At 56.0% G+C, this 27,773-nt stretch overlaps 2 protein-coding genes across 3 annotated transcripts in view; one reads left to right on the top strand and one right to left on the bottom strand.

Moving 5' to 3' along the window:
• The window catches only part of CD5 (CD5 molecule), a 244,353-nt gene that overhangs the window by 114,427 nt on the left and 102,153 nt on the right, over positions 1-27,773 (bottom strand). The window lies entirely within an intron of this gene.
• Positions 222-26,392, top strand: VWCE (von Willebrand factor C and EGF domains). Of its 2 annotated transcripts, none has more exons than XM_081281695.1 (20): positions 222-1,067; positions 3,386-3,480; positions 3,610-3,699; positions 4,148-4,276; positions 6,624-6,740; positions 8,934-9,050; positions 9,894-10,022; positions 11,026-11,468; positions 11,549-11,642; positions 13,264-13,346; positions 15,347-15,434; positions 16,359-16,444; positions 17,194-17,311; positions 17,910-17,995; positions 19,213-19,309; positions 20,422-20,504; positions 21,898-21,988; positions 22,078-22,160; positions 22,393-22,483; positions 25,453-26,392. In XM_081281695.1, the coding sequence occupies exons 1-20, from the start codon at positions 958-960 to the stop codon at positions 26,055-26,057; spliced, it is 2,835 nt and encodes a 944-aa protein (XP_081137821.1). In that variant the 5' UTR covers positions 222-957; the 3' UTR covers positions 26,058-26,392. The 2 variants fall into 2 exon arrangements, with proteins under 2 accessions (XP_081137821.1, XP_081137820.1); XM_081281694.1 differs by having other exon boundaries at positions 11,002-11,468.

Genomic DNA, 27,773 nt, shown 5'->3' with positions numbered 1-27,773 from the left:
AAAACCCAGCTTATTCAAAATGGGATTGGGCTACTTTTGACAAATACCGAATTCCTTATCCAGGGAATTTATGCAAAAACTTGACTAATTGGGAAGATTCCTGGTCCCCGCAGAAGGTAAAATCTGGTTCTCCTTTCAGCGTCCCACTGGATGGGCTATCACTCCATACCTAAACCCCTAGCAGCTTACCAGCTTCTGACCCGCCAGCTGTAAAAGGAGGCTAAAGAGAGCCTTCCAGGTCTGCTTTCCTGGCTCCCCGCCCGCCTCACCCCCGGGAGCCTGGCCATCTGACCCCGAGGTGCTCAAATAGCCTGTAAGTTCAAGACTTGGCCAGGGAGCTGGCGGACCCACCAGTCCACGAACGCAAGGGCCCGGGTGCAGACCTGCTGGGAGTCTGAGGGCAAGCCTAGAACTGCGGAGGGCGCGACGACGCAGCGTCCTGAGTTCGGATCTCCACGATTCTCCCTTCCTGACAGTAGAGGCGTCTAGGGTTCCTCCGAGACGGGCAATGCCCCAGGGCACGCAGTGTCCCGCTGCTAGCCCTGTTCCCGAAGTTTCTTTCGGACCAGGGCCTCGGTCTGACGCCCGCAGCCCTTCGCAGAAAGCCGACTCCCAAACCCAGGCTGGGGGTGTTGGCCTAGGGCTGAACTCCGCCCCCAGGGGTCCCTGATCTTTGCCCCCGCCCCGGCTCCGCTCCGCTGGGAGAGGCACCGGCTGGCCTGTGGAGCTGCCTTTTGTGTTCCGTTCGGTGGTGCGGGAAACTTCCCAACCTTTCGCCGTTGCCCCCGGGCCCCTCCTCCCGGCGTCCCCAGCCCCCCTGCTCCACTCCGCGTGCCAGCTCGGGGATTGCTGGTTCGCTCCCCTCCTTGCCAGGAGGAGGGGCGAGGGCCCGCAGCCCCCTCCCCCGCGCGCAGCGCCCGAGCTGAGCGGAGCCGGGGAGACCCGCAGCCTCTGGTCATGTGGGCCGGACTGCTCCTCCGGGCCGCCTGCGCCGCACTCCTGTTGCCGGAGACCCCGGCCCGAGGCTACACGGGGAGGAAGCCGCCCGGGCACTTCGCGCCGGAGAGGTAAGAGCCCTGCGACCCGCGACCCGCCACAGCAGCTCAGGGGAGCGCAACAGGCGTGGAGCGCCGAGGCGCCGAGGGATGCCCCCCAGCTGCGGGCAGGGGGTGGGGCGGGGGGGGGGGAATCGGGCATCCTCCGGGGCTCTGTCCGCGCGGGCGCACCCCCTGGGCTCCGGAAAAAGACAGCAACTTGTGCCTCTAGTCAGTGCCTGTCGTGCACCTCTGGCTGGGACTGACCTGGGGGAGACGGCGACCCAGACTCTGGTTGAGCCCGAGGGCGCCTTGGGGGTGCGAATCCCTGACGAAGGGACCCCGGGATGTGCGCTGAGCTCTGGACTGGCTGGAGTTTGCTCCAGAACGATCCGCCCTGGCAGTACCTGGTTCCCGTGCTGCGCCCGCCGCTCTGGGCTTGGGGGCTTTCCTTGTGTCCTGACTCGGCGCGCTCAGTGGACCTTGGAGCCACCGGCGTCTCTCTGGGTTACGCTTTGGTTTCCGCCGGTGTGTGCGAGGGGGTGGGGCCCTTCGCTGCCTCCGCCGCTGCCCCCGCCGCTGCTCCCTCCCCGCCGCTGCCCCCTCCCCAGCGGTCGCAGGCGGTGAGCCTGTGTGCTTAATGCTTGGAGTGAGGGAACATGGTGTCAGCGGGCGGCCTGGCCGGCGGCCAGGTCCTGGGGGGCTCCCGGCGGGGACTGCCCCGCTAGGCTTGCATCTCGCACGTGTGTTCCGCAGCCCCCACCAGTTCCTGCTCAGATGGTGCAGGCTGTGCGGTGGCACACAGGCTCCTGCCACCTGTCTTCTGGTTACCACCAGCCATGGGAGACTCCTTGGGACGCACTAGTGGCGCTACACTCTTTCCTGCCTGAGGGTGCAATGCCACCAACCTCCCCCGAACCCTGCCATCTGCTGCTTTGGGGGCACCGCCTGTCCTTTTCAGAGCCCCCAGAGGCTCATCTGGTTAGCTGTTGGAGGAGCTTGGAACTGCCGGCCCCTTGCCAGCCCCTCCTCCCAGGCTGCTGCCAGTGTGGCTCCAGCGAGGGGATGGGTGAGACAAGCACCCCCTCCCCATGACTCCGGAGACACGGAAAAGGCTCCCTGGGCTCCAGGGCCAGTTTCCCACAGATTTCTGTACTTCCACGATCCGCCTGAGCTTCCCTTTCCAGAATACACCACAGTTGTCATAGACGATTCTCTCCAAGGAGAGGGCACATCTGTCTTGTCCCATGTCCCCAGAGGCTGGTGTAGGAATAAGCAATGGTGGGTGCTCTAAAAATGCCCGCCTGGCAGAATGACAGCCCCCCAGCTTCTGAACGTGGGCAGAGACCTGGGCTGGATGTATGGCCCCTGTGCAGCCCATCTAGGGAACAGTCAGTGCCAGTCACCAGTCTGTGTCCCCTCTCACCTGAGCTGCTATGCTGCATGCACTTCAGGACCCCTCCGGTGGCCCTCCTCAGGGCTTCATTGTCCAGCCCACTAAGGCACTGTCACTCTGTATTCTCATTACCTGGCTCCTTGACGATCCAACGTTCCTTGTAGGTGGGGACAGTGGCATGTTCGTGGCTTTACAACCATGCCTTGACCAGCAGCCAACACCCAGTTGAAGGCCTGTCTGGACTTCTGTCCTTTTTGGACACTGGGTTCTTCACTCCCAGCTCAGTGTCCCTGATGGAGCAGAGCCTCTTTCGGGGAACTTTGGGTAGCTCTCTGGTGCCCCGGGGTGCCCTCCCGACTTCCAACTTTTCCCTCAGCAGCCGTTTATTGAATACTTACTATGTGCTTTGCATGGCTAGTGGTGCTGGCATGAACAACTAAAAAGAAGCCCTTGTTCTCAGGGAGCCGTAGGGAAGACAGACAATGAGCAATCATCAAGTTAACAAATAGTGTCTCAGGAAGTATTATGGAGAAGAATAAAGCAAGGAAGGTCTCTGTGAGATGATGAGCAGAGACCTGTGAAAAGGGTGAGAGTGAGCAGGGTATGCGTCTGAGGAAGAACCTTCTCAACAGAGGGACCTGCAAGTGCAAACGTCCTGAGGCAGCCATATTGGGAGCCTCAGCGTGTGTCCTCAGCTCAGAGTTCCCTCTCCAGGCCACTATTCATGTTCATGGGGAAGACATCCATAGGAAGCTGGTATCTGTTCTCTCACACTTTTTGTCTTTGTCCTGCCTCCAGGAGAGATTGACATTTTTCTTTGAAAATTTCCCATTGTTTTCCCCAGGGGGTTCTGGAGGACTGTTTGTTAATTGACTCACAGACTGTCTGGGAGGCTTTGCAGTTGACCAGTGTCTTCCCGGACAGAATGTGGAAAATGCTCTCTCCTCTCTTGCAGACGCCGGTTGGGCCCCCACATCTGCCTCTCTAGCTTTGGGAGTGGCTGCTGCCCTGGCTGGGCACCCTCCATGGGCAGTGGGCACTGCACTTTGCGTAAGTGGCCATCCATGTGCCCTGAGCCCTCTCAGTACACGTGAGCAGGGTGCATTGCCAGGGCTCTCAGTCCCTGGTCTGAAGGGCAGACGGGGGACCCCAACTCCTTACCTGCATTTCTCCTCTCAGCTCTCTGCTCCTTCGGCTGCGGGAGTGGAGTCTGCATCGCTCCCAATGTGTGTTCCTGCCAGGACGGAGAGCAAGGGGCCACTTGCCCAGGTAACAGGACAGGACGGTCAATAGATGACAGGAACACCTGAATTAGCTTGGGGACTTAGCTTAAGTGCTTAGGGACTTACTGAGGTCACGCGCCAGACTTTGGGTGCTAGCTTGTTATTTTCAACCCCTGCTATTAGGGAGCATTTTTTTTTTTTGGTGGTGGTGGGGGGGAGTGGTGCTGGGGATTGAACCCAGGGCCTTGTGCATGCGAGGCAAGCACTCTACCAACTGAGCTATGTCCCCAGCCCCTAGGGAGCATTTTTATGCCCACGTTAAGGAGAACGTTCCGTCTTAACCTGGGCCACAAGGCTAGGGAATAGCAGAGCTGGATTGGAACACCCTTCCAACAGGATTCTGGAGGAGCCTCGGTGGGAGGGGGGCTGGGACGGCCACCTGGAGCCTGTGCTGTTGGCAGGTGCTCACCAGTTTGGTATCATGCCTGTTTCAGAAGCCCATGGCCCCTGCGGGGAGTATGGCTGTGACCTTACCTGTAACCATGGTGGCTGTCAGGAGGTGGCCCGAGTGTGCCCCTTAGGTTTCTCCATGACAGAGACAGCTGTTGGCATCAGGTGTACAGGTGAGAGGCCTGGGGCCGTGGGGGAGGGGAGGGAGATTATGTGTCCGCCCATCCTGCTGAGATGGACTCCAGAGAGCTGGAGGCCGAGCCAGGACGGCCTGCGAAGGAAGAGGCTGTCACTCTTGTTAGATCACAAATATTGACTGAGCACCTCTTAAGGGCAGGAACTGAGCTTGGGCCAGGGTCAGAGGACAATCAGTTGGTCACTGCTGTTATGGGGCTTCCAAAGATGGGGAAAGGGGACAAGGACAAGGTCAGCTCAATATAATGGGGACAGTAACTGGGGAAGTGCAGCATGCTGGGGCCACCCTGGCGCCTAGGCTGAGGGTCAGGTGAGCAGGGACGGCTCCTTGGGAAAGTGACATCTGAAAGATGGACAAAGCAAAACTCAATAACTATTCTTTTGTAAAACTAGAATTTGCTTGTGATTTTTAAGAGGAACCGGTTTCTTGCCTATCTTTCCAGGGCTACAAAAACTTTTTTTTTTTTTTTTTAGTTTTAACTTTGTAAAAATACTATTTCCCTCTGTGAGTAGAAAGTAAATGATAGTTTATTTGCAAACATTTGGAAAATAAGGGTAAAAAGATAAAAATAGACATCCCCGGGGTGCCCCACCCAGAGATGCTTGCTATTAAAATGCAGTATTTTTTCTGCCCTCTTCCCTGGGTGTGTGTGTTATATGTGTATGTGTAAAGCATGCATTTGTGTATGTTTTATAAAGTTGGATCATATCTCAGCTGTAGATTTTGTTCACTAATTTTCCCACTTAGCTTCATAGTATGGAAATCCCCAAATAATCCTTTTTTTTAATATTTTTTTTTTAGGTGTAGATGGATACAACACAATGCCTTTATTTTTATGTGGTCTGAGGATCGAACCCGGGTCCTGCCCGTGCTAGGCGAGCGATCTACCGCTGAGCCACAGTCCCAGCCCCCCAAATATTCCTTTTGACATAATTCTTTCTTTTTTTTTTGGTACTGCAGATTGAACCCAAGGGCACTTAACCACTGAGCCACACCCTCAGCTCTTTTGTATTTTGAGACAGGGTCTTGCTTAGTGCTGTCACTAAGTTGTGGAGGCTGGCTTTGAACTTGAGATCCTTCTGTCTCCGCCTCTGGAGCTGCTGGGATCGACCGCCAGGCTTGACCTATTCTTAAGGGCTGCCATCGTGGCGCTGTAGTTGCTATCGGTTCCTGGCTGGCCACCTCCCCTCTCCCAGGTAGTCTGTAATAATAATAATAATAATAATAATAATAAAAAATAATGCTGCAGTGAAGAGGCTTCCCGCCAGCTTGTCTGACTGTTTCCCAGGAGGACTCTTGGCTGAAAGGGTCTTGTCAAGGGTCTGGATCTCCAGGCTGCTTGTACCGCATCCTCCAGAAAGGAGAAGCCGCAGAGCCACCCATCTTGCTAGCGTGACTTTCTTGGGGACTGCTTTCCACTCGTGCTCCTCACGGCAGAGGCACACTGGGCACACACAATGTCAAAGCAAGCACAGGACAGGGTAGTGCCGGCCACAGCCATGAGGTTCCCTGGGATGGGGTTAGTCGGGTGGGCTCCTTGGAGGCGGTGGGCGTGGCCTCAGAGGGCCTGCCTCCCCCAAGAGCACTTAGGTGCCAGACAGAGGCCCAGCAGGGGGAAAGAGCGTGGAGGTGTCCTTTGAGCATGAGGGCCAGGTGGTGGGGAGACTCAAGGGCAAACTGAAGTGGGCTGAGCTGGTCCTGTAGATCCTTGGAAGCCCCGGTTGGTGCTGAGCGGGGGATGCCCGCAGCAGGATCTGCGGAGTCCCGTCTCCCAGCTCCCCTCACCTCCTGGGCAGGACCCCTCTGGGCTGCACAGCCTGGTCTCACCCTAGCCCTGTCTCCCACTGCCTTGATAGGAAACTGAGCTTCAGCCCCGCGGGGCCCAGTGCAGACTCCGAGAGCCCCACTGCGCTGTGGCGTTTCTATCCCTGTCTCCTCCTGATGCTCCTGGTCCCTGGGCCCCCTCGTTGGTGCTCCGTGAATATTTAAGGCAGTGACACTGGATAATTCAACCAGCCTTGCTGTCCACTGGCCCCTGCTCTTTGGGGAAGCCTGAGGGGTTGCTCCACAGTTGGGGCCACCGGAAACTGTTCTATCCTAGCCGTCCTGAGGTCATCCGATCTGCGTGGTCAGGCGGGGCCCAGCCCCTCGGCCTCTCTCATAGCCTGATGTCTTTCCTGGTCCTGCTCTTTCTTCCTGCAGGATGACCGGCTTCCGTGCTGCCAAGGGCAGGCCCAGTGTGGGCACGTGTTCCGCCTGGGGTCAGTTTTCCCTGAGTCACGGCCACGCTCAGAGTGAGCTGTGCAAGCATCTTCTCTCCCCAGATATCGATGAATGCCTCAGCTCCTCTTGCGAGGGCCACTGCGTGAACACCGAGGGTGGGTTCGTGTGCGAGTGCGGGCCGGGCATGCAGCTGGCCGCAGACCGTCACAGCTGCCAGGGTGAGTGGACAGAGGAGAGGTGGGGGCTCTAGATGAGCCCTGCACGAGACCTTCTCCGTGCCACAGTCCCCTGAGTGGCATGCTGTACCATCCCCCTTTACAGACGGGGAAACCAAGGCTCTTAGTAAAGGTGGAGTCGGGGTTTGAAGCCCAGCGGGGCCCTTAGGCCCTGGCTCTGCTGTTGCAGGGTGCAGGGGTGAGCAGGGGAGCAGACTCACTGGGTGGAGGCCCCCAGATGAAAGAGGGCTGGGAGGGCTGGGTGGGAGCAGGTGCAGGGGCCAGGGTGGAGCGTTGTCATGGAGTCACCAGCCTGTTGCATGCATTGGTTCTTCTTGCCTTGGTGCTCTGGGGACACCCAGGCTGTAGGGCCCCAAACCCCACCCTGTATGGCAGTTTGGGGAAGAACAAGGTAGGGATGAAGCCTAAGGACTGTGAGAGCCCAGGAAAGAGACTTCCCCTCCTACCTGAGCTGGATAAGATCTTTTACAATAAGTGCTCCTCCTTTTCAGGTGACTCACTGACACAGGTTATTTAAGGAGACAGTCTCACACCAAGCAGAGGAGACGAAACACCCCCTTGACTCTGTGTTGTTATTTTCTCTGCATGTAAAATTTTCATAAAGCATACATAAACTTTCACAATCTGAAAAACAATAAAAGTCATAGGTGCCAATCCAGGCCCTCCCTCCATGGCTACCCTCCGCTCTCACCATAGACTACCCCTGGCGTTCCACCGCAGTCAGCTCCCGCTGCGTAACAAAAGATTGCAGCCTGGGGGTCCAACACCAGGGCTTTCGTCTCCCAGTTCCGGGGGGCTGCAAGTCTAAGTTCAAGGTACTAGTGGATGTGATTCCTGGTGAGGAGTCTCTTCCTGGCTTACAGATGACAGTCCTGCCATGTCCTCACAGGATGGCAAAGGAGGAGGGGAGAGGCAGCCTGGTGTCACTTCTGAAGACACTAATCCACTCACGATATCCCACCCTCATGCCTCATCTAACCTAACTGTCTCCCAAAGATGGCACCCAGACACCATCACAGCAAGCAATCTCAGGGGGCACAACTCAATCAGAGCACCCGTCATCAGGCTGAGTGCCCTGCCCAACTGTCTTGTCCCGGTCCCTGGCTCTGTGCTTTCCCTGTATTTTCTCATTTCATCCCTGAAATTATTCCATGATGGTGACACCGTTTATCTCCATGGCTTAAAGAAATCAACCAACTTGCCCAAGATCCCATTAGAACTGGGATTTGAACCCGGTCTTCTTCCACTGTTTTCTTTTTCCTGAACAGTTGGTCTTAAAGATCTTCCACCTTTGGGTAAACAGGCCTGCCTTGTTCCGTTTACCTGCGGCCTGGTCCTCTGCAGGGCAAGCGTCCCAGAGCTCACCAACTCGTGTTGGTGAACAGTTCCACACACGAGCCCAGGGAAGCTTGTGCCAAGGAGGTGCTCAGAAACTGAGTTAGCAGATGTAAGAGTTTTCTAGCCAGATAAGGGAAAGGCATCCAGGGCAGATAGAAAAGTGGAGGTGGAGGAATCTGCAAAAGTGGGTTGTGTTTGGAAGACGGCAAGGACTTAATTAACCTAGAGTGATGGTAAGGGCTGGGGAGGATGCTGGGTAGTCGGTGTAGACCAGAGCCGGCTTTTTTTTTTTTTTTTTTTTTTGTATCAGGGATTGAACCCCGGGGGCACTTACCCACTGAGCCCCATCCCCAGCCCTTTTTATTTTTTATTTTGAGCAGGGTCTCACTGAGTCACTCAGGTTCCCAGTAAATTGCTGAGGCTGGCTTTGAACTCACGGTCCTCCTGCCTCAGCCTCCCAAGTGCTGGGATTATAGGTGTGTACCACAGGACTGTCTTTAAAGGCCTTGTGAGCACCTCTGTGGTGGGCTGCACATGGGAATCCCAGAGGGGTTTGAGCAGGAAGGAGGAGAAGTGCCCTTAGGCAAGAACATCCTGGGGGTCCTGTGAGGAGGCTGGGAAGGAGCACAGGTAGAGGCCGGGAGATGCATTAGAGGCTGTCTGTTCTCCAGCTGGGAGATGCAGGTGGTCAGGGCTGGGTGAGGGTAAGGGAGTCTAGGGACTGTTAGACTGGACATGGGGGTTAAGGACGTCCCCTGCCGCCCTGAGTGGGGTGGGGGCCGCCCCTTTCTAAAGCTCCATGGGGAGGTGGATGCCAGCCTGTGCTCCCCCTCACAGACACCGACGAATGCCTGGGCACCCCCTGTCAGCAGAGGTGTAGGAACAGCATCGGCAGCTACAAGTGTTCCTGCCGCACTGGCTTCCATCTCCATGGCAACCGGCACTCATGCATAGGTAAGGTCAGGACCCTGTGGTCTGCACACTTAGGCTGCCCATCAGCAAGATGGACAGGGTCAGCGCCTGGACCTGGAAGGTCAAAATTTAGGCCTCTGGGTCTCCTGGAACCCCAAGGGTTTGCACCTCTATTCTGTCCGGGGTCAGCACTGCTCTGCACGGAGACCCTGTGGCGGCCTCTCCTGGCCACTGACCTCTCCTGGCCACCGGCCCCTGTCATCCCACTAGGTTTCTCTTCCACCCCGATCTCTCCCAGATACACCAAGGATTCCCTGCTCACCCCTTTTCTTGGCCTTCTTTGTTCCCCGGGGTAAATAAAGCATGTTTATACCTGATTCCTCTGATACAGAAGGAGACCCCTGTTTTCTCAGCTTATTAGTGGAAATTTCCGGAAAGAGATTGGCTTGAGCTTGGCTCATGGGTTGAAGGTGGGGGTCCCCTGGGCTTCAAAGAGACTCTGTCCCCGCGGAGTTAGGTGTTGGTCCTGAAGTCCACTTGGAGCAGCACAGTGAGTCTTGAAGTCCTTTCTCAGAAAGAAAAAGTGGGCAGTAGAAGGTGTGGAGTGAGATGCCCAGCAGGTCTTGTTCCTACTGTCCACCCTGATCATGGCTGCGAGGTGCTGGGGATGAGTTGTGGATGCACCCATTAGATGACTGCTGCATGCACAAACCTCCGAGGTGACTAGTGCTGGATTTGGCCCCGTTTTTAGCCGCCGGAGTCATATCCTGCACCTTGGAGCAGGGAGGACCCGGCAAGAAGCTGGCAGGAAAACTCCCCCAGCCTCTTGACTAAGGGATGGCAAGGAGGGATCCCAGCCAGACTAGCGGCCGGGGTCTTCTGCAGATGTGAACGAGTGCCGGAGGCCGCAGGAGAGGAGAGTCTGTCACCACTCGTGCCACAACACTGTGGGCAGCTTCCTGTGCTCCTGCCACCCTGGTTTTAGGCTTCGAGCCGACCGTGTGTCTTGTGAAGGTGAGTGCCGAGTCCAGCTCTTAGCCACAGGCCTAGCTGCCCAGCGCCAGACCCCGTCCCCAGATCCGCAGGCTCTGTCCCCAGATCCTCAGGTCCTATCCCTAGGTCCCCAGGCCTGTCCCCAGGTCCCCAGGCCCGTCCCCAGGTCCCCAGGTCACCAGTCCTGTCCCCAGGTCCCCAGGTCCTTAGGCCCTCTTTGTTCAGTTCGTCTTGTCCATTATTTCCAGTGTCCACCCTCCTCCTTGTGTTACCTTCCACTCCATCTTCATGTTTCCTTATGGTTAAGAGGAAAGAAACCCATGGTGGTAGAGAAAGGTGTGACGTCAGAGCCCAGTAACCTGAGCCCCAGGACAACTGCTTTGGACAGTGGCATCCTAGGGCTCTGCCATGCTTGGGCACCTGGGAACACGTGTACCCGCAGTCGTGTAGGTGGTGGGCGCGGCTGTTCTGCCCCCCCTTCAGAGCCACCCACTCGTCTACCCAGCACACCTACCCATGGTCGCTGACCGGCCCTTCCCGGCCCTTCCCTCCTCCCCCCCGGCCTCTGCCTTCTCTCTCCTGCCTCCTCACACACTGTGAGGCTGGAGGATACCAGGCTCCAGGGCTCCATCCCCAGCGCCAGGGAAGCCCTAGCTGGGTGGGGTAGCAGGGGACACACTGGCCCATCAGGACATAGGAGCTGGGGGGCCGTTAGTCCCAGGGTGGATCCCAGGCTCAGGGAAACTTGTGTCCACTCCGTGGCAAGCAAGGAAGGAGATCTGGTCAGTCTGGTCATGCAGCGTCTGAAAGAGCCGCGCCAGCCTGTGGCCTCCAGCTCGTGGCCACCTTCCTGTCTGTCTTCCCACGTGGTTGTCAGGGTGCCCCCCAGCAGCTCACCGTTAGACCCCTGTGCCCATCAGGAACCAGGTCCAGAGACAGTGACTGGTGGAGCGGAGCCCCACCTGACCCTGGGCCCCACCTCTGCCCTACTCCTCCTCAGTAGACCCCTGCGCCTCTGTTCCAGCTCTGCCGAAAGCCGTGCAGGCCCCGTCTGCCATCCTGCAACCCCGGCAGCACCCCAACAAGATGCCTCTGCTGCTGCCCGAGTCGGGAAGGCCGGCCCTGTCCCCAGGACACAGCCCTCCTCCGGGGGCCCCAGGACCTCCTGCAGGAACCAGGACGACCCACCTGCCATCTCCCACCTCGCCACCACCCTCGTTCTTCCCTTCTGCTCCTACCCGGCTGCTGTCCACCCTGATGGCCACCCCAGGGCCTAGTGCCGCCCTGCTGAGGACCCCCAGGCCTCCCTCCTTCCTCCAGGGGGAGGTGGTAGGGACCCCTTCCTCACCAAGGGGCCCTGGGAGCCCGAGGCTGGCAGCCAGGCCCTCTCCCTGCTGGCACCTGGGAGCCGTGCATGAGTCGGGGAGCCACTGGACAGAGCCCAGGTGTTCCCAGTGCTGGTGTGAGGTGGGTGTGAGGGCTCCCTGGGCTGTCCTGGTGCCAGGTCTGGGGTCTGGTGGTGGCTGCAACCCCTGCTGTGCTTCCAGGATGGACAGGTGACCTGCAGAGAGGTGAGATGTGAAGCTGCTTGCTCCCACCCGATTCCCCCCAGAGACGGGGGGTGCTGCCCCTTGTGCACAGGTAAGAGCGGGAAGGACGCAGTTTGCCTCTTCCCTCCCCTGGCCCTCCTGTGGTCCTGCTGTTCTGCAGTCGTCCCTTACACTGGAATCATATGGAGGACCCTGTAAACCGCAGATTCCTTGCCCCGCCCCCTGATTAGCACATCTGGGGGCCTGGGAATGTGCACATCTGGGGGCCTGAGAATGTGCACGTCTAACAAACTCCCAGGGGCTGCTGGGCTGGAGACCACTTTTATTTTATTTTATTTTTTGGTTGTTTTTACCCCAGAACCATGGATTGAACCCAGGGGTGCTTTACCACTGAGCTACATCCCCAATCCCTTTTAAGTTTTTATTCTGAGACAGGGTATCAATTGCCAAGGCAATAAGGCCCTCTCCCTGCTCTCACCTAGGAGCCATACATGAACTTGATCCTTGAACTTGTGATCCTCCTGCCTCTGACTCTTGAGTTGACGGGATTACAGGTCACACTCTGGGGACCACACTTGGAGAAGCGCCTGGCTCTGCCATAGTGCCCCTCAAGAGGACCTGTTTGTCTTCTGGGCATCCTTCTTGAGCTTCACTAATTCACAGAGTGAGTCTCCAGACTCACCCGGCTGTCTCCTTCCCCTGCCTAACTCCTGCCCCTGGCTGGAGGAGCAGCTGTTTCAACTCCTGCACAGCCTGGGGGAGTGGCTCTGTCCAGCCCTTGCCTTGCATGCACAGGCCCTGGGTCCCATCCCCAGCACCGAACACCCCCAACCACTTGCAACTTTTTATTTACTTCCCATGGCTCGTGGGATGGAGACCCAAGCTCCTTCAACCAAGCTTCTCAAAATCCGCTTTGTACACAAATTGCCCAGATTCTTATTAAAATACAGTCTCCCAGTTGGTGGGTCTGGGTTGGGTCTGAGAATCTGCGTGTCTCTGAATCTCCGGGTGATATGATGCTGAGGTTGCTGGGCCTTGAGCAGTTATAGAGTTTTCCCAAGGGGGTTGGGGATGTGGCTCAGTGGTAGAGCCCTTGCCCAGCATGCCCTGGATTCAATCCCCAGCACTACAGGGAAAAAAAAAAAGTCTTGCCAAGGTTGGATGTGGAAATATAAGTTCACTTATTTTACTGATTTTCTTAATGACATCTTTTACTATGTCCTTACTGGGTACTGAGCCCTGGATGTAAAGTACTGGGGCTTATCTGCAAGCTTATCCTAGCTTGCAGATCCTTCCAAGTCTCCCACTGGGTGATATTTCCATTCTGTGGTGAAAGTGTCAGAGTTCTGGGAGTTCTGGAGAGGCAAAGCGTCGTGTCCAGGGTCACCCAGGTAAACTGAGCCGGTAGGCTAGGTGTGAGCGCAGGGCTGTCCTTTGTCTTTCCTCCCTGATGGGGATAAGACACTGCAGTCTTAAGACAGTTGTGGCTTTACCAGATGTGAGTGGACCCTCCCGGAGCCACCAGAGAAGCTGATCCTTGCAGATGGCAATAGGTAGAGCCCCAGGGTTCCCCTGTTGTTCCATAGTGTAGGGACCCTGCATCTGCCACTGCTGAGACATCCCGGGCAGTGACCGAAGGTCCAGGTGCATTAGGCCTGGACCTCATTTCCTGTCTGAGGAGGGCTTGAGCCCCTCCTGTTTGTCTTCCCCAGGCTGCTTTTACAGTGGCGCCGTCAGAGCGGAAGGCGACGTGTTTTCACCTCCCAACGAGAACTGCACGGTCTGTGTCTGTCTGGTAAGCGGCATCAGATCCCAGAAGGCTCCTGGGTGTTTTCTTAACCTTTAGGGGTTTCAGAGGAAGGGGGAGAGCCCAGATGTTCAAGGTAAGCTTGTGCCCCAGGAAGGAGGGTGCCCAGGCTGTGGATTTTGGTCGGAACCTGCAGCGTCCAGCCCGGAGACTGCAGGGCGCTGGGAGGAAAGAGCCACCAGGCGAACAGGGTCCATCTGTTCGGAAGGGACGGGATGAAATTCCCTTGGAAACTTCCCCTCCAGGGAGCCTGTTCTCTCCAGGCAAAATATTTGCCAGCACAATCAAAGGTGTTCGGTTTGGGAGGGAGAAAGCTCAGGACCACGCTGGGTTTGTCCAGTGTACTCTGCTTTAGGCGCTCCACGCCTGCAAGGATGGTTATTAAGTGCCTACTGTGTGCCAGAGTGCTGTCGTGCGTATTTGATCATGAGCACCCACTGTGTGCAGCATGGGTGTCTTTCATCTGATCCCTTGTCTGGGGTCCCCGAGGCCAGCTTTACCATCCCTCTGCTACAGATGCAAAGACTGTAGCAGATGTATCCACCCTTGGCATTGGGAAATATCAGAGCTAGGATTTGAGCTGAGGTCTGAGTGAGTCCTAAGTCCAGCTCTGTCCACCAATCCTCACTGCCACCCTCTGACTGTCTTTAACAGTGGGTTCTAACCCAGCATGAGGTACACGGTTGTAATCATGCATCTTGGGAGGCTGAGGCAAGAGGATCATGAGTTCAAAGCCAGCCTCAGCAACTTACTGAGGCCCTAAGCAACTCAGTGAGACCCTGTGTCTAAATAAAACAAAAAATAAGGCTGGGGGTGCAGCTCAGGAGTCAAGTGCCCCTCAGTTCAATCCCTGGCACCCTCCCCTGCCACAAAAAAAAATCGGCTTGTGGACTGGCATCTATGGTGGGACTGGAGCGTAAGGTCAGGGGTGTCTGGACAGCTGCCAGCACCCTGCACTGAGCTCTTCCTGTGTACCTAACACACGGTGGCCAAGCGTAGTGGGTGACCACATCGTGTACATCGAGAAGGAAGCAGGTTCCACCCATCTCACAGACAGGGAGACTGAGGCTCAGAGAGGTGATGTACTTTGCCCAAAGTCCTGTCGGTGGAGGGGCAGACACTGGAACTCACGTCTGGTTCATTCCAAAGTTGGGGGCTTTTTTTTTTTTTAAAGAGAGAGAGACAGAGAATTTTTTAATATTTTTTTTTTAAAGAGAGAGTGAGAGAGGAGAGAGAGTGAGAGAGAGAGAGAGAATTTTTTTTTTTAATATTTATTTTTTTTTTAGTTCTTGGCGGACACAACATCTTTGTTGGTATGTGGTGCTGAGGATCGAACCCGGGCCGCACGCATGCCAGGCGAGCGCGCTACCGCTTGAGCCACATCCCCAGCCCCAGAATTTTTTAATATTTATTCTTTATTTTTCGGTGGACACAACATCTTTATTTTATTTTTATGTGGTGCTGAGGATCAAACCCAGCGCCCCGCGCATGCCAGGTGAGCGCACTACCACTTGAGCCATATCCACAGCCCCCAAGGGCTTTTTGATTTTAACTTTAAATTTAAAAATTTTGTTCTAAAATTCAGTTCTTTGAAGAGCTGGTAAGAGCACTCCGGCCCAGACTCAGGTGCACGGAAGGTGAGGGGAGGTCTCCTGCCCTATGGGAGGGTCCTGTGCGCTCCACTGCCCGGTCTCCCTGCAGACCTTCTGCTGCGAGGCTGTTTGTCTGCGTCTCTTTGCTCTCCGTTCTCTTCTGGCCTTTCTTGAGAAACCACATGTCTTGGAAAGGGGCGCCTTCTGAGCCCCACCATAATAAACACAGGAGCAAGTCTCTGTGACCATGCGACATTTGAAGTTCTCAGGTGGCGTCCCCTGGGCAGCTCTCGTGATAGAAAGGTGTGGTGGGAGAGGCATGAGCGACCTGTGATGGACCTGGAGGTGGCAGAACCCGCACATCCTCCTTCCCTCCCCTCTCTTTCACTGCCTCAGGCTGGAAACGTGTCCTGCATCTCCCCCGAGTGTCCTCCTGGCCCCTGTGAGACCCTCCCACAGTCAGATTGCTGTACTTGTGTCCCAGGTTAGTGACTCTCTTGGAGATGTGCTTTTCTCTGTGTGCAAGGAGGGGTGTCTTTTGAGTGTGTGTTGGGTTGGGGGAGGAAAGGAGATGGGGAGAGAGTGGCTTCTACTTTAGAAATTCAGATTGAGTAAAGCATTTTAATTGCCCTCTTTTACTGAGCACCTATTATATGCCCAGTGGTTCGGTGGTTTGGATGCTGGACTGTGCTCAGAGCCAGGCCTGCCCCCTGCCCTAGGAAGCACCTTCAGGGCAGGCAGGAAGGGGTTTGCATCCACCCTTGGCATTGCTCCTTGGCTAGTTGTGGAGGGATTGTGTACCCCCTAATGAGCTAGTCCTTTCTTGGGGGTGGAGGGAGTACTGGGGACTGAATTCGGGGGCACTCGACCACTGAGCCCCATCCCCAGCCCTATTTTGTATTTTATTTAGAGACAGGGTCTCGTATCTTTGGTTGTATACAAAGTATATTCACACCATTCGCGTCTTCACACATGTACTTAGGGTAATGATGTCCATCTCATTCTACAACCGGAGATGTGAAAAATTGTGCTCTATATGTGTAATGTGAATTGTAATGCATTCTGCTGTCAGGTATAACAAATTAGAATAAAAAATAAAATAAGAGAGGGAGAGAGAGAGAGAGAGAGAGAGAGAGACACACACAGGGTCTCACTGAGTCACTTAGTGCCTCAGTTTTGCTGAGGCTGGCTTTGAACTCATGATCCTCCTGCCTCAGCCCCCCCAGCCGCTGTGCTTACAGGCCTGCGCCACTGCGTGATTCTGTCAGTTTTTAAGTTGTGACTTTTGTGCCTGGAGCTGGGGGCCGGTGGTGCAGGTGGTGCCAAGTGGGACCCCAGGCCCCTGCCCACATGCCCCTCTTCCTGCCCAGCCCGAAGGCCTCGGGCCACTTCTCCCTCTCTCCCGCAGTGAGGTGCTATTTCCGCGGCCGTTGGTACGCAGACGGGGCAGTGTTCAGTGGGGGTGGTGACGACTGCACCACCTGTGTCTGCCAGGTAGGGTGGCTGAGGTGACAGGGAGGGGGTGGGGCCGCCAGGGGTTTACCCAGGATGCTGTGACGGGGAAAACCACCACGAGGGACCCAAATGGAGACCGAGGCAGCAGGGCCACTAATCCCCCAGCCCCAGGCTCCTTGAAGCACTGCCCTGGCAGAGCCCCCGGCCTAGGCAGGCGTGGCCAGGTCACCAGCACCGGAAGCCTTCTTGGAGGGAGGGATGCTGAGTGGGGACCTGGAGGGGACAGGAGCGGAGGGAGGGCCGTGCCAGGCAGGGGGTCACCTGGCCGAGGGGGAGGTGGAGCAGCACTGAGTGAAGGGGAGCAGGCCGCCGGCTGGGGTCCTGGAGGGGGGAGGCTGGTTCTAGGCCAGATGGGAGGCAGGACAGGCAGGAGGCAGCCGGCTGCTCCCCCAGGCTCCTCTGCAGGGGAGCCAAGGGCCACCTGCAGCTGGGATTTGTGGTGGAGTGACTTGGTCAGACTGGGGCCTGCTGACTCTCTGGCTGCAGAGGAGCATAGATGGGGGCCAGAGAGGAGGGCAGTGGGGGCTGCGGGAAGGTCCCAGGGGGCAGGGCAAGAGGTGGAGACCCAGCTGGGGCTGGGGGGCGCCCTACCAGCCCTGCCTGCTCCCCCGGGGGTTCAGCACTTCCTCGTGAGCCGGGAGGGCAGTTGCCACCCGCCAGCCTCTTCCTCAGCCTCCAGGGGTGCAGGAGGGAGCTCCGTCAAGGCCGTGCCCTGGGCTCTCTTCCAGAAGGGGGAGGTGGAGTGTTCCTTCACACCATGTCCAGAGCTGGACTGCCCCCGAGAGGACCGGTGGCTGGGTCCTGGGCAGTGCTGCTTCACCTGCCGGGAGCCCACGCCCACCACAGGTGAGGCCCAGCCAGGGCTGGGGGGGGGGGAGCGCAGGGCTGGGGTGCCCAGGGGGGAGTGCGGCTTCTGCTGCCAAGACGGGTAGTGTGCGACTGTGTGTGTTTGTGGATTTGTGCTGGTGTCTGGGTATAACTGTGTGAAAGTGTACCTGTGTGTGTGTGTGTCTTTGTGTTATTTTTAGTGTGCTTGAGTCATGTATGGTGTCTGGAGTGTCTTTGTGAGTGTGTACATTTGTGTGTAGTAAATGTGTATTTTGTAGTTGTAGATGGACAGAATGCCTTTATTTCATTCATTTATTTATATGTGGGGTGAGGATCGAACCCAGGGCCTCACGTGTGCTAGACAAGCGCTCTGCCCCGAACCCCAGCCCCAGCCCTGTCACTGTGCGTTCATGTGAGTGTGGGAGTTGTGTCTGTTGAGCATGTGTGTAGGTTTGTGTGTCTGTGTGTTATGTCTGAGTATGTTTGTGTGTGGAAGCAGGTTTGTGTGAGTGTGTGTGTGTGTCCGTGAGTGTGAGGGGTCCTCCGAGGTGGGATGGTGCTGTGGGTCCCCAGGGCAGTCCTGCCCACTCCTTCCTCCCTCACTGTCCCCGGCCAGGCTGCTCTCTGGACGACAACGGGGTTGAGTTTCCGATTGGACAGATCTGGTCACCTGGTGATCCCTGTGAGTTATGCATCTGCCAGGTGAATGACAACCTGCTCGCCTTCAGCTGCTTTACCCGCTGTCCCGCCGCCTCGCCCAGAGAGCTCCCCGTCCCCCCAGAGGCAGAGCTGCCTCTGGCCAGGCTCAGCCTCCCTCCCAGAAGGGCTGGTCCTGTCCTGGGTAGACGGCTGGGGACAGTGCAGTCCGCTTATTCAGGGAGCTGCTGCCCCTGGGGTCAGACTTAGGAACCCTCCCAGAGGGTGGTCCGGGGTGTGGCTGGCTGCGGGCACCGGGCAGCCCAGGCCGTGCGTGCCGCTGTCCCTGTGAAGCAGGTCGTGTTCCTGTCCACGAATCCCGTGCCCTCCCCTAATCAGAAGTGGTTCAGGAGAAGGTGCGAGGTTAGAGAGTCAGATGGACAGAAGCACAAACTCAGCTACTTACCAAGAAATGCGGCTGTTTCAGCCCATGGTTTACCTGCACGCTGGGCTCCTTGCCACTTTAAAACAACTGTGGGTCCCTGGGAGTTTGATTTCTCAAACTGAGGTCCATGCCCCAGCAGCGAGGAGGGGCTCGCTGGCGGCCCCTACGGGACATGCAGTCCCCAGCCCCTGCCCACATCCCTGGAGGCAGAATCTGCCTTTTAACCTCCAGGTGGTCCTGCGCACAGCCTCCGAGGTGCCTGAGGCCTTGCAGCTGGAGCACTTCACTGGCTGGAGTGCGAGGAAAGTCCGTCTCATGCCTCTTCTCTCCCCTAGGACGCCTTCGTCACTCCTTTTACAAGAGGGTGAAATAAAGGGTCATAAACATTCAGATTCTTGAAAAAGAAAAAGGAAAAGAAACCTTGTCTGGCATTTTTGTCTTCTGAAATAGACATTTCCGGCTGAATGGTTTTCTATAAAAATAGGGTTTTATGGTACTCGATAGGGTTGGGGGGAGCCAGGGATCCAGGGAAACGCTGAGAGAAGAATTTGGAAGAGGGCGATGGCGCGGCCTCTGGCTGCCACTGCAGAGGGACAGGAAGCCGGGGAGACTGAAGTCCCAGCTCTCACCTCCCCTCTCCCGAGACACGCGAAACCTTTCAGGAAGGCTCCTGTCACTCTGCCTAAGCAGTGGTCCTCTCTGGGGGGACCTACCACCTCCCAGCTGCATCCTGGAGCCCTCAGGGCAAGCCATGGCCAGTGTGCAGAGTTGCCTCTTTGGGGCGGGAGGCAGGGCCTGGCGTCCAGGTGGGTCTTGGTGAAGTTGCTCCTTCCTTCAGGCAGATGGCTCGGTGAGCTGCCGGACGACAGACTGCGTGGACTCCTGCCCTCACCCCATCCGCATCCCCGGACAGTGCTGCCCAGACTGTTCTGCAGGTAACTCCTGGCCAGACCCCCCCCCGCCCCCAGGCAGCGATGCACAGGGGGAACCAATGCCCAGGCCCCTCTGCATTGAGCACCAAGCAAGCCTCCCAGCAGCCCCGTGGGGCAACCCCATTATACAGATGAGGACACTGAGGCTCCTAGAAGTAAGCAGGTGCAGTCTCGGGGTGCTGGGGGAAGAACCAAGGAGACTCAGGGCTTATGGCCTGGGTGGGGCCACCCAGGAACTGTATCTGCTAAATAATTAGAGATTCCACGAGAGGAAATAAAAACGAGGCTGGCTTTCTTAATAGTAATTTTTACCTTTTTCACAATCTCAAAATTAGCAGTTGCAGAAATTTAAGAAAATAGAGAAAGAAAAAAAAAAGAAAAAGTTCCAGCCGGGATCGGTGGTGCACGCCAGAGGCTCTGGAGGCTGAGGCAGGAGGATTTCTAGTTCAAAGCCAGCCTCAGCAATTTAGCAAGGCACTTAGCAACTCAGTGAGTCCCTGTCTCTAAATATAAAAAAGGGCTGGGGATGTGGCTCAGTGGTTGAGCACTCTTGGGTTCAATCCTCAGTACAAAGAAGAAAAGTCCCATCACCACAGTGAACCTTAAGTTTACACACACATACACACACACACACACACAACAGATGTGTGCTAGGTGAGTGTGTTCTTCCAAAGTCTTTTCCTATAGTTCTGCCACCTGCGGTCATGTTTACCAGTCACGTGATGACTTTCATCATGGTGGAGTCTTAGACTGAGCTTTGGGGGTGCAGGAACCAGAGGCTGTGGTATGGGGTTTGGGTTTGGCTGAGTGGGGAAGGGCGGGGACCTCCTGTCTCCCAGGCTCTCCTTCTGATGCCCTCTGGCCTTTCCCCACAATCTGGGGTGACAACACTGAAGGCCAAGGCCTGTGACCCCTTGCCAAATCCAGCACAGCAAAAGTCAATACCAGTTCCCCAGGGGTGTTTTGTCACTGGCCTGACCCCCAGGTCACCGCACAGGGAGGCGCATGTCCTGACCGTTGTTATCCAGATAAGCTTCAGACCTTTGCCCTGGCTGGGGGCCCGGTCACCACATCCACACCCCTGGCTGCTGCTCACCACGTGCTCTGTCTGGCAGGCTGCACCTACATGGGCAGAATCTTCTACAACAACGAGACCTTCCCGTCGGCGCTGGACCCGTGTCTGAGCTGCATCTGCCTGGTATGGACCACCGTTCCCCAACCCCTGGCTCTGGAAGTGCCCCAGCCACCGACACCAGCTCCTGACTGCAGAGGCCAAACTCAGAGCCCTCTCCAAGAAGGGTCACTCCTGGGGCCTGGTGAAAGACAGCTCCCTCCAGCCTGCCCAGGGTGAATCATTAACCAGGACCAGGGAACTATTTTAAGCCCTGGCTGGGCGATGTCCTCTGCTTCTGAGCCACCAGGGAGTGTCTGGGGGCTGGTTCCTTGCAAGTATGAAATGTGGCCCGGGGACTCTTGCTGGAGTGGTCAGGAACACAAACTGTTTCAGAGTCTTTTAAACAAGCATTTGAGGCCTCCCTGTGCGCCAGTCCCTATTCTAAGCCCTAGCGATGCATGACTCAGGCCTGTAATCCCAGTGACTCTGGAGGCTGAGTCAGGAGGATCGCAAGTTCAAAGCCAGCTTCAGCCACTTAGCGAGACCCTAAACAACTCAATAAGAGACTTGCTCAAAATAAAAAATAAAAAGGGCTGGGGATGTGGCTCAGTGGTTGAGTGCCCCTGGCTTCAATCCCCGGTATCAAAAAAAAAAAAAAAAAGAGAGATGCATGAACCCAGTGAATCCAAGAGTTCATGGCACCAGCACTTCATTCTTTCTAAAGAGAGAACAGAGGCACCAAGTCCTTTGCTCATGATTCCACAACTAGTAAATCAAGATGCAGAGCTCCGAACCCCGGCCTTCTCACTTGGGGACCTATGGGTGCACACCCCGAGCCATCCTGCCTGGTCAACCCACACGGTCTAGTTTAGTACTTGGAAAACAGAGGGGGAAAGCGCTTACAGCCACCTAGAGTATCTTGGGTGTGGGTGAGCCTCAGCTGGGGTGCACGGAAAGGGGTAAGGTGTGCAGAAAGCTCGAGAAGCCAGGTACACACACAGGGGCTTGAGAGACCGACCCTCGCTGGTCGGCCACATCCGTCCACAGCCACATGCTGCAGGGAGCTTTGCTTCTGGCTATTTTCTTCCCTAATTTTTTTTAATTTAAATTTTTAATTCTTTGCGGTGCTGGGGGTGGAACCCAGGGTGCCGCACATGCCAGGCCAGCACTCTGCCCTGAGCCACAGCCCAACCCTTCCGGGTCCTTGGTGACCCCCTTTCCTGGGAAGTTCATGCATCCGTTCAACAGACGCCTAGCAGTAGATGAACCTGTAGACCAGCCAGGCCTTGCCCTTGTGGGGTGTGCGTTCTGGCAGGAAGTGGACTCTAACCAAGTGTCTGCCACCTCGGCCATCCCCGGCGCACCCCGCCCCGGACAGCTCCCCCACGCTGGCTGCTCCGCTGGGCACATGGCGCCTTCCCGAGTGTCCCCTCCGCTGCCCTCTGTGAAGGGCTTGGTGTGTTTTCTTGTCCTGCAGCTGGGCTCGGTGGCCTGTTCGCCAGTGGACTGTCCCATCGCCTGCACCTACCCTTTCCACCCCGACGGCGAGTGCTGCCCGGTGTGCCGTGGTGAGTGCGGGCTGAGTGGGACGAGCCACCTGTGCCCGAGGCGCCCAGGTCGCCCTGGCTCTTACAGGCCTGTCCCCTCTGCCTTGCAGACTGCAACTACGAGGGAAGGAAGGTGGTGAACGGCCAGGTGTTCACCTTGGACGATGAGCCCTGTACCCGCTGCACGTGCCAGGTGAGCTGGCCCGGGCCTCGCTGCTCCTGGCCACGGGGAGCCCTCGAACCAGCCGCTTGCTCTTCAGCCCTGGTTGACTACCCAGACCTGGGATCTGGCCATCTCCTTCTATGGAAGTCCAGACAGGGACCTGGCTGTGGGACCCCACGGCTGGCGCGGGAGGCTCCCGAGGGCTGCTCTGGGTGGGCAGGACGCACCGCGCGGCTTCATGGGTGTACTTCTGCTCCCACAGCTGGGCGAGGTGAGCTGTGAGAAGGTCCCTTGCCAGCAGGCCTGCACCGACTCTTCCCCGCCCCCGGGGGACTGCTGCTCCTCCTGCCCAGGTAAGTGGCTCTGGGTCCTGGAGTCCGCCATCATCCTCTTCCTCTCCATTCTCAGAAGCACAGATCTTAGAGAGGTCTGTGGCTGAGAAACCCAGGCTCACAGAGGGAGCGTGACTTGCTCAAGGTCACACAGTAGTGGGAGCTGGCCTGTGCCTCACCAAGCATTCCTTATACCACACTATTAGGGGCCACCGGGCATGTTTGTTTGTTTATTTCCTGTTCTTTTTTTCTTCTCCATTGTCTCCTTCCTCAGTCTCTTCCTCTGCTTTCTTCCTTTTATTCTTCCTTTTTTAAAATGGTGTAGTAGGGATTGAACCCGGGGATGCTGTACCCCTGGGCTACGTGCTCAGTGTAGCTCAGGCGCGTGTAGCTTAGGTCTCACTCGGTTGCCCAGGTTGGCCTCACACTTCTTCCTGCCTCAGCCTCCCAGGTAACTGGGACTTTTCTTCCTTATTTAAATCATTACTTGGGAATGGAGTCAGGTTTGTGGGACAGTCGTTGCCGGCATGTGAATGAGGACTCACTCTATGTTGGGCTCTTCCAGTGTCCACCTCCCCTCTTGGTAGCAGCCCCCTGAGATACATATTATTAGCATCCCCACCTTTGCCAGGTGAAGAAACTGAGGCACAGAGAAGTGATGTGATTTGATCCAGGTCACAGTGGGTGATAGAGCCAGAATTTGAGCCTTCAGTAAATGCTTCTCAGCCACTATAAGGTATTGATTCCTGAAAATTATTGCCTCATCTATCATCTTCCCCTGTTAGTGTATGTATAGGATCTTGCTGTGTTGCCCAAGAGGTGGCTCTGCAAGCATGCACCGCAGCACCTGGATCGTCCATATGGATCTTTTTTTGTGTAGTTATAAACAGGAGATGATGATGTACATGATTTTCAAGTATTGATGTTGCTCCCAGCTGACCATTTAAAAAAATTGTAAAATACGATAGTCCCTCCTTGCCCATAGGAGATACTTTCTAAGACCCCCTTTGATGCCTGAAACTGTGAACAGTACTATGTGCAAGCTCTGTGATACTGTTGATTTGATAACGGAGGTTGCTAAGCGATGAACAGGCTGGTAGCATATACAGCATGGATACGCTGGATGAGGGAATGATTCACATCTCAGGCAAGGCCTAGTGAGACGAAGGGAGATTTCATCATGCTACTCAGAATGGTGTACAATTTCAAGTGTATAAATGGTTTACTTTTGGAATTTTCCACTTAAAATTTTGGGACAGTGGTTGACCATTGGTAACTGAACATGCAAGAACACGACCTTGGATGGGGGGATCACTGTATTCCCTTGTGTTGCTTTGCCTACCTCCTGCTGACATTTCTGCATATTCTCTCAAACTGTTTAGACCTTTTTTTCCCCCTGTGGTTCTGGGATGGAACCAGGGCGTTGCTCATGCTGGGCAAGCACTCCACCACTGAGCTACACCCCAACCACGTTCAGAATTTTAACTTTTCCAACTTTCTGTGTCCACATGAAGTACCTTAAATGTGGCTGCTTTTAACATTTTCTGAACTTCTAGGAACAGTGGATTTTTTCATGAGCTTGTGGGCCTGAATGTCTTTTTATAAAATATCTGTTGATGTCCTGTAGCCTTCTGAAGGATGCTTTCTGATGGTCGGGCAGCTTCTTCGGTCTGTGGTGCCAGCCACACCACGGAGCCAGTGGGTCCACGATGTTGGGAACTGCTGGTAGTTGACAGAGTTTACTTCATTTTAACCACCACACACTCCTTTGCAGGCAGATAGATGTCATTCCCCTGGCTTTCTAGAGTCACTGGTAGGGAACGTGCCAGGCAGCATACTGAGCATCTTGCTCGTGTTGCCTTATTGAACTGATGGCTTGTGGAACGTTCTGGCACGGCTGCACTTGTGATCTCCATTTTGCAGATGGGAGACTGAAGCTCAGTTGGTGGTGTTGGACTCAAGCCCAGGGCTCTCTCTCTTTCCTTACCCTGGGCTCCTCTGCTCTCTGCTCTCTGGACTCTACATGGGGAAACTGAGGCCCCAGGAGACGATGGACACAGCCTGCCCCTTGGCCTGGAACTACATGTAGCCTCCGCTGCAGGGTCCAGAGCACCTTGAAGGGAAATAGCTTCTGATTGAAGCAGAATAGGAATTGCTTCCTTTCCATCATTTAAAAATAATTCAGCAGATTTCTTTGAGATATGATTCAGAGACCACAAAGTTCACACATTTCAGGTGGTTTCCAGCTGTTCACAGAGCTGTTAACCACCCTTGGGATGATTCTTAAACGTGCTGGAGGGCGTCCATCTTCCCATCACACCTTTCTTCAGGGTTCTCCTCCTGCCTTTCATCCTCTGTTTTCTTTTTGTTTAGCCGCTTCCTTCCCTATCTTTCTCCCATGTGCTAAGCCATTGTGGTGTACCAGCCTCCTGGTCAAGACTTAAAAAAAATTTCTCTTTTCAGTGCTGGGGATCAAACCCAGGGCTTTTCTTGCACATGCTGAGCTATATACACATATATAGCAAAATGGAGCGGGAAATACAGAGTTCCCTCAGACCCCCGGCTCTGTAATCTCCCACCCCCACTTCCTGATGTCAACGTCTCACACCAGAGTGGTACATTTGTTGTCATCCGTGAACCCACGTGGTCGCGGCATTACTACCCAAGTCTATAGTTTACATGAGGGTTAGGCCGAGACTCCTCTGCACCCTTTCATCAGGTTTAAGTCCTTGTTATTGTGCCACTTTGCAGATCAGAAAATGGAGGCCCAGGGAAGGTATGTGCAAAGTCACACTGCAAATCCTGGCAGAGCCACTTGGATGAACTGCCTCCCTCTATTTGTGTCCCTGGTGGCAGAGGCTGCCTGGTCCTCCCCAGGTGGACTGAGTCCCCCTGGAGGACAGAGCATGGGTGTCTGTCCCCATGTGACTGGAGCCTCCTCAGCCACCAGGGAAACCCTTGTACAGTCTGTTTCTCCCTCTTCTCTCTAGATTCCATTTTTCCTCTGGGAGAAACGCAGGGGCTCACCCCTCATGGCGACGTGGTATTGGGCAAAGCCGCTCGGAGTCCCCGCGGAGACACCCAGGTGCCCATCAACTGCAGCTCCTGCCTGGCGCCCCCACCGGCAGCCCCTCCAAGGCCAGCGCTCCACCTCTTCCAGCTCCTCCAAAGAATGAACTTGTCCAACGTGCAGACTTCTCCCACAGGTCCCTCAAAAGCCCAGGCCTCGCCCTCACCCGCTCTGAGGCCAGGGGAGCCCAGAGCCTCCCCGTCCCCTGGGCCCTCCCCAGGGCCTTCCACCCCTTCAGAACCCTCCACTCTACCTCCAGCCTCTTCAGGGGCTCGTCGGCCACCTCCTGTTACTCCCGAGCGCTCCTTCTCAGCCTCCGGGGCCCAGACAGCGTCCAGGTGGCCTCTGCCTGCCACCCTCTTGACTGAAGCTTCAGCACCTTCCACAATGTCCCCTGGCCCCTCAGAGACCTCCACCACCTCCCTCAGGCCTCAGAGACTCTCTGCAGCCCTTGTGGCCACAACTCATTCTGGTTCCCAGCAGCCCACAGAGGGGACCTCAAGGGAGGAGGAATCCACCGTCTAAGCTGGTCACCACACCCGAGAGACTCCAGACAGAGAGTGTTGACTAGTGGCCCAAGGAACTGCAGGGCAGTCCTAGGGGCAGACCTGGCAGGCGATGCCAGGGGTTGGATCTCCCAGGGCTCCTGGTGGGGATGGGAACCCCAAGGTTGAACGTGACCTTGTTACTGAGAAGCATTCGGAACGTGCTGTAAGAATCACGCAGACAGTGGTCTCCGCGTCAGCATCCTTCCTGGACCGCTCGGCTGGCTGGGCTTTGGAGGAAGGTCGGGTTTGCCAAGCCTCTCTGGGAGGAGGAGCCACGGGCCACCTTCTCCTGGGTTCCTGATTAAAGGTGTCTGGTTTCCCAGGCTTCCCCGCTCATTGGCATCTCGCCTGTGTGGAGGTGGGAGGTGAACCTCAGGTCCGTGGGTGGTGAATCCCTGCTCTTGCCTTAACCCCCTGCTGGGGAGGGACTCTTGCCCCACCCCAGGGCCTCTGAGGTTGGGGATTCCTAAGGGAGAAGGGGAAAGATGGAGGCGAGGGCTTTGCAGGTTGGGGTCTCTGGGAAGGCCCCTCTGAGATGGAGATGCAGGCAGGGCGTTCCCAGCAGGACCTCAGTGGGCGGAGGAAAGGCGGGGAGGGAGAGCTGAAGTCTCAGCCTTTCCCTTCTGGAAGCCCGAGGCTGGGGTGGTCCTGCAGGGTTGTCCTGGGCTGGGGCAAGGGAACTGGGCTGGTGCCCCATTGGCGCAGTGGTTTTATCTGGGCTGTCCCAGGCGGGGTGAGTCAGGCAGCTCTCTGCAGCCAGGGCCATGCACTCTGAGGGTTATGGCTGACAGCTGTCAATCACAACCTTTTGACCACCTTGCCACCATTGAAGGGCTGCTGAGACCCCTCTTCTTAGCCCTTCTATGGCCTGCTGCAACCCATTTCCCAGGGTGATGGGTCTGCCAGAGTGGCTCCTGGGTGTCCAGCCCAGGCGCAGCAGGTGCTGGGTCCCAGCCTGGGTACCTCATCTCAGTATCCCTGGGATTAGTTCCAGGCCCAACCTCCTGGGAGGCTCAGGTCCCACGTAAGTGGTGCAGCATTTGCTTGTAAGCTGTGCACATCCCTTTGTGTTCATTTCTAGATTACTAATAATACCCGGTACAGGTGTATATCACATAAATAGTTGTTATTTGCTGTGCTGTATTTAGGGGAAACAACAAGAAAAAAAGTCTGTACGTGTTCAGTTCAGGTGCGATTTTTAAAAAAATATTTTTGATGGGCGGTTGGTTGAGTCTTCAGCTGTGGCATCTGCAGGCCAACTGCCCAGCGGTGGGAATGATGAAGGACCTGGAGCCAGGAGCGTGGCAGCCAGGTAGATGCAAGGGATGTGGCAATTGTTTTGTCCAATAAGACAGGGTGGTGGCTAAGAGAGACGTCTCAGAGATTTGTGCTGTGGCCCTGTGGGCCCTGAGCTTCCTGCAGTGGGACGCCACCCAGAGATCCTCCCGTCTCAGATGCAGCCAGCAAAGCGACTGCTCCCGTCCCAGCTTCTCAGGAAAGCCCGGCTGTCGAGGTGGTAGTGGCGAAAAATTGTTGCCAGTTTTCTCATCGCTCTCCCTCCACTCAATAAAGAGTGAAATTAGGTTTTAATACTAGTCTCCGCCTCCGTCAGGGATGTTCTTTTTCAATGTTTAAAAAAGGAGTGTCAGGGGCAGGGGGATGGCTGTGAGCGTCTCCCCTAGTTGGTCCGAGT

Source organism: Spermophilus citellus, assembly GCF_964194105.1.
Source record: "Spermophilus citellus genome assembly, chromosome: 2".
NCBI classification, from domain to species: Eukaryota; Metazoa; Chordata; class Mammalia; order Rodentia; family Sciuridae; genus Spermophilus; species Spermophilus citellus.
The sequence above is the reverse complement of the archived record's forward strand: the minus strand, read 5'-3'. Positions and strand labels throughout refer to the sequence as shown.